We start from the raw sequence: 4334 nt of genomic DNA on the forward strand, positions 1-4334 counted from the left end.
GGAGTGTGGGCATCATTGTCTTGTCCCGGATTTCAGTGGGATTACTTCAAGTATGTCCCCATCTAATTTGATATTGGCTGTTTATTTGCTATAAATTGCATTTATTATGTTTAGGGTTGGGCTTGAATTCCTGATCTCTCTAATACTTTTAACATGAATGGGTATTGTATTTTGTCAAATGCTTTTTCTGCATGTAAGGAGATGATCACATGATATATTGTCTTTGAGTTTGTTTATATAGTGGGATGTTAATGGATTTCCATATATTGAATCAACCTTGCATCCCTGGACTGAGGCCTACTTGATTATGCTAAATGATGGTTTTGATGTGTTTTTTGATTTGATTTGCAAGAATTTTGCAAATTGCAAAGAAATTTGCAAGAATTTTTGCATTGATAGTCATAAGTGAGTTTGGTCTGAAGTTCTGGTTTTTGGTTGGGTTCTAGTGTGGTTTAGGTATCAGAGTAATTGTGGCTTCATAGAACAACTGGGTTTTTCTTGGTTGGGAGGTTTTTCATGACTTCTTCTATTTCCTTGTACCATATGGGCCTATTTAGTTTAGCTACACTAGATTTAACTTTGGTGTGTGGCATCTGTCAAGAATACCAACCATCTACTTCATCTAGATTTTTCCATTTTTGTTGAGTACAGGCTTTTAGAGTAGGATTTGATAATTTTTTTAAATTTCCTCCATTTTGTTGTGTTGTCTCACTTTTAATTTTTGATGTTGTTAATTTGGATACTGCCTCTCAGCCGTTTGGTTAGGGGTTTATTTATCTTATTGATTTTCTCAAAGAACAAAGTTCTGTTATTCTTGAATATTTGTATTGTTTTCTTTGTTTCTATTTGGTTGATTGCAGCCCTGAGTTTTACTGTTTTCTACCTTCTGCTCCTCTTGGATGACTCTGCTTCTTTTTGTTCTAGAGCTCTCAGGTATGCTGTTAAGTTGTTAGTGTAAGATCTCTCCAGATTCTTTACAAGTTTCTTTATTGCTATGAAATTTCCTCTTAGCACTGCTTTCATTGTGTCAAAGAAGTTTGGGTATGATGTGTCAATATTTTCATTAAATTCCAGGAAGTCTTTAATTTCTTTCTTTGTTTCTTCCCTGACCAAGTTCTCATTGAGTAAAAATATGATCGCTTTCCACATGTATGTGGACTTCCTATAGTTACTATTGTTATTGAAGACTGGCCTTAGGCCATGGTGATCTAATAAGATGCATGGTATTATTTCAGTTTTCTTATATAAGTTGAGGGTTGTTTTATGACCAATAATATGGTCAATTTTGGAGATGGTAGCATGAGGTGCTGGGAAAATGTATTGTTTTGTTTTTAGGGTGAAATATTCTATAGATATGTGTTAAATCCATTTGATTCATAATCTCTCTTAGTTTTACTATGTCTCTGCTTAGTTTCTGTTTCAATGACCTGTCCATTAGTCAGAGATGTGTGTTGAAGTCTCCCACTGTTTTTGTGTGGGGTTCAATGATTGTTTTGGGCATTAGTAAAGTTTTTTTATGACTGTGGATGCTTTTGAATTTGGGGCATAGATGTACAAAAGTCTCAGAATTGAGACTTTTCTCTTTATGGATTTTTCCCTTGATAAAGATGAAGTATCCTTCTTCATCATGCTTTATAACTTTTGGTTGAAAATGTATTTTATTGGATATTAGGATATCAACTCTTGCTTGTTTCCTGGGACCATTTGCTTGAAAGACCTTTTCTCATCTTTTTCCTCTGAGATAGTATCTGTCTTTGTTATTGAAGTGTGTTTCTTGTAAGCAGAAAAATTCTGGATCTTGTGTGAATATCCAGTGTGTTAGCTTATGTCTTTTTATAGGTGAGCTGAGTCCATTAATATTCAGAGATATTGTTCTGTGGGAAACTGGAATTGTAGAACAAAGAATGCTTTGGGAAATAAAATGACAGCATCAATTTCAGACTTTTGAGATTGATGTTTATCATACATGAAATGGAAGGAAGATGATTAGTTAATGATGAAGCAGAAATATGTATGTTACAGGGGCATACAGGTCTGATATTGAAATTATAATATAACACATGGGAGTACATGAGATTTTCTTAACATTTATATTAAATTGTGTGGACAAAGTTTATCCAAATTCATCAAGAATATCAAAGTGTAAAATCTCATAGAGCAAATTACAAACAATTGAGCAGGAGATATGAGAGAAAAGAATTAGTAATTTTTTCTCTCCATAGGAGTGCTTAGTGATATTTATAAAAGAATTAGAAACAGAAATATGTTAAAGAAAATTTAAGAATCATTAATAATTTTGATAAAAACAGACATTTGGAGTTTTGAAATTATAATTTTTAGAAGATGCTCAGATCAATTGTTATAGAATGTATACCCTAGATATATATTGATTTTTTATGTTAAAGAATCTGATATTTTCTCATTAGGATAATGGAGAGGAAGAATGATAATGAACAACAAAACTGTCATCTCCCAGTTCCTCCTCCTGGGTCTGCCCATGGCACGAGCACCATCACCTATTCTATGCCCTGTTCCTGGCCATGTACCTAACCACCATCCTGGGGAACCTCATCATCATCATCCTTATTCGACTGGACTGCAATCTCCATACACCTATGTATTTCTTTCTCAGCAACTTGTCCTTCTCTGACCTCTGCTTTTCCTCTGTCACGATGCCCATGTTGCTCCAAAACATGCAGACCCAGGACACATCCATCACATATGCAGGTTGTCTGACACAAATGTACTTTTCCTATCTTTTTGGAGGCCTGGAAATCTTCTTCCTTGTGATCATGGCCTATGACCGCTATGCGGCCATCTGCCTTCCCCTTCACTACACTAGGATCATGAGCCCCAAGCTCTGTGTGTGTCTGGTTCTGCTGTCCTGGGTGTTTACCATGCTGAATGCCTTGTTGAACACTCTACTCTTAGCTAGATTGTCATTCTGTGAGGACAATGTGGTCCGCCACTTTTTCTGTGACATATCTGCCCTGCTCAACTTGGCCTGCTCTGATATTTATATAAATGAGCTTGTGATATTTTTCTTGGGAGGGCCCCTTATTGTCATCCCATTCTTACTCATTGTTGTGTCCTATGTACGTATTGTTTTCTCCATTTTAAAGGTTTCATCTACTCAGGCCATCCACAAGGTCTTCTCCACCTGTGGCTCACACCTGTCTGTGGTCTCACTGTTCTATGGGACAGTTATTGGTCTCTACTTATGCCCATCAACTAATAACTTTACAGTGAAGGAGGCTTCCATGGCCGTGATGTACACAGTGGTGACTCCCATGCTGAACCCCTTCATCTACAGCCTGAGGAACAGAGACATAAAGGAGGCACTTGTAAGAGTACTTATCAAGAAAAAAAATATCTTTATAATGGCAAGCACTGGGAATTTTACTTAAATTTTAGTGATTACATTATATTAATATTACAAAATTATCCTTCAAAGGGGAAAAAATATAAGAACATAATACATAATAATCCCACTTGTAAAATGAAGTTTTACAAAGTAGTTCAGTTAAGGAAAATGACCTTGGTGACTCAGTAATGTCTTCCTAAGTATTGAATATGTGGTTCTAGAAAATCATAAGGTAAGAATGAATGTTTTATCAGTTTCTATTCCTTAAATTCTTTTTAAATTTATAGAAAATAGATTCTTCTCTCACATGATACACGCCAGCAACAGTTTCTTCTAACAGCACTGCTTTTACTTCTGCCTACATTCCCTTCCCCATATTTACTCCCTCTCCTTTTCCTCTTCTGAAAACAGCTGGCCTCCAGGAGAGGAGAACTAAATACCAGAAAACAAGATACAATAAGGAAAGGTGAAAGCCCACAAACTGAGGATAGCCAAGACAACACAGCAGGAGAAAGAGATTCTTAAGATCAGGGAATGAGTGAGAGATAAACCTGAAACCACTGTTTGTAGTCCCACAAAAACACCAAGATAACAGTCCTAATGTATAGGCAGAGGACCTGGTAGAGACCCCTGCAGGACCCACGCTTGCCTTTTCAGGCTTTGAGAGCCCATGTGAGCAATTGTTTACTTAATTTGGTGGGACCATGTTCTTCTGGTATCCTACAACCTTTTTGACCTCCTATAATCTCTGCCCCACCCCCACAGGGCTCTCCCATTTCTGAGGAGAAGGAAATCGTGGAATACTTCAACTCATACTGTCTTTCTGCATAAAATTTGGCTCTGGGTTTTTTTCTGCATCTGCCCCATTTGGTGCCAGAAGAATTGTATTTGATAATACCTGGAAAAGGCATGACTATATGTGCACAGCATAATATCATTAGGTGTTATTTCATGGACTTTTTCCATTAAT

The 4334-nt window shown here is 36.6% G+C and overlaps 1 protein-coding gene across 1 annotated transcript; it reads left to right on the plus strand.

Annotated features, from left to right (window-relative positions):
• The first annotated feature begins 2443 nt into the window (after positions 1–2443).
• LOC127694386 (olfactory receptor 1468-like) lies at positions 2444–3407 on the plus strand. Its single transcript, XM_052195933.1, is given in 2 exon segments — positions 2444–2502; positions 2504–3407. Coding segments are annotated over 2 exon segments (963 nt in total).
• The last annotated feature ends 927 nt before the right edge of the window (positions 3408–4334 follow it).

This window comes from Apodemus sylvaticus, chromosome 10, assembly GCF_947179515.1.
Source record: "Apodemus sylvaticus chromosome 10, mApoSyl1.1, whole genome shotgun sequence".
Lineage (NCBI taxonomy): Eukaryota > Metazoa > Chordata > Mammalia > Rodentia > Muridae > Apodemus > Apodemus sylvaticus.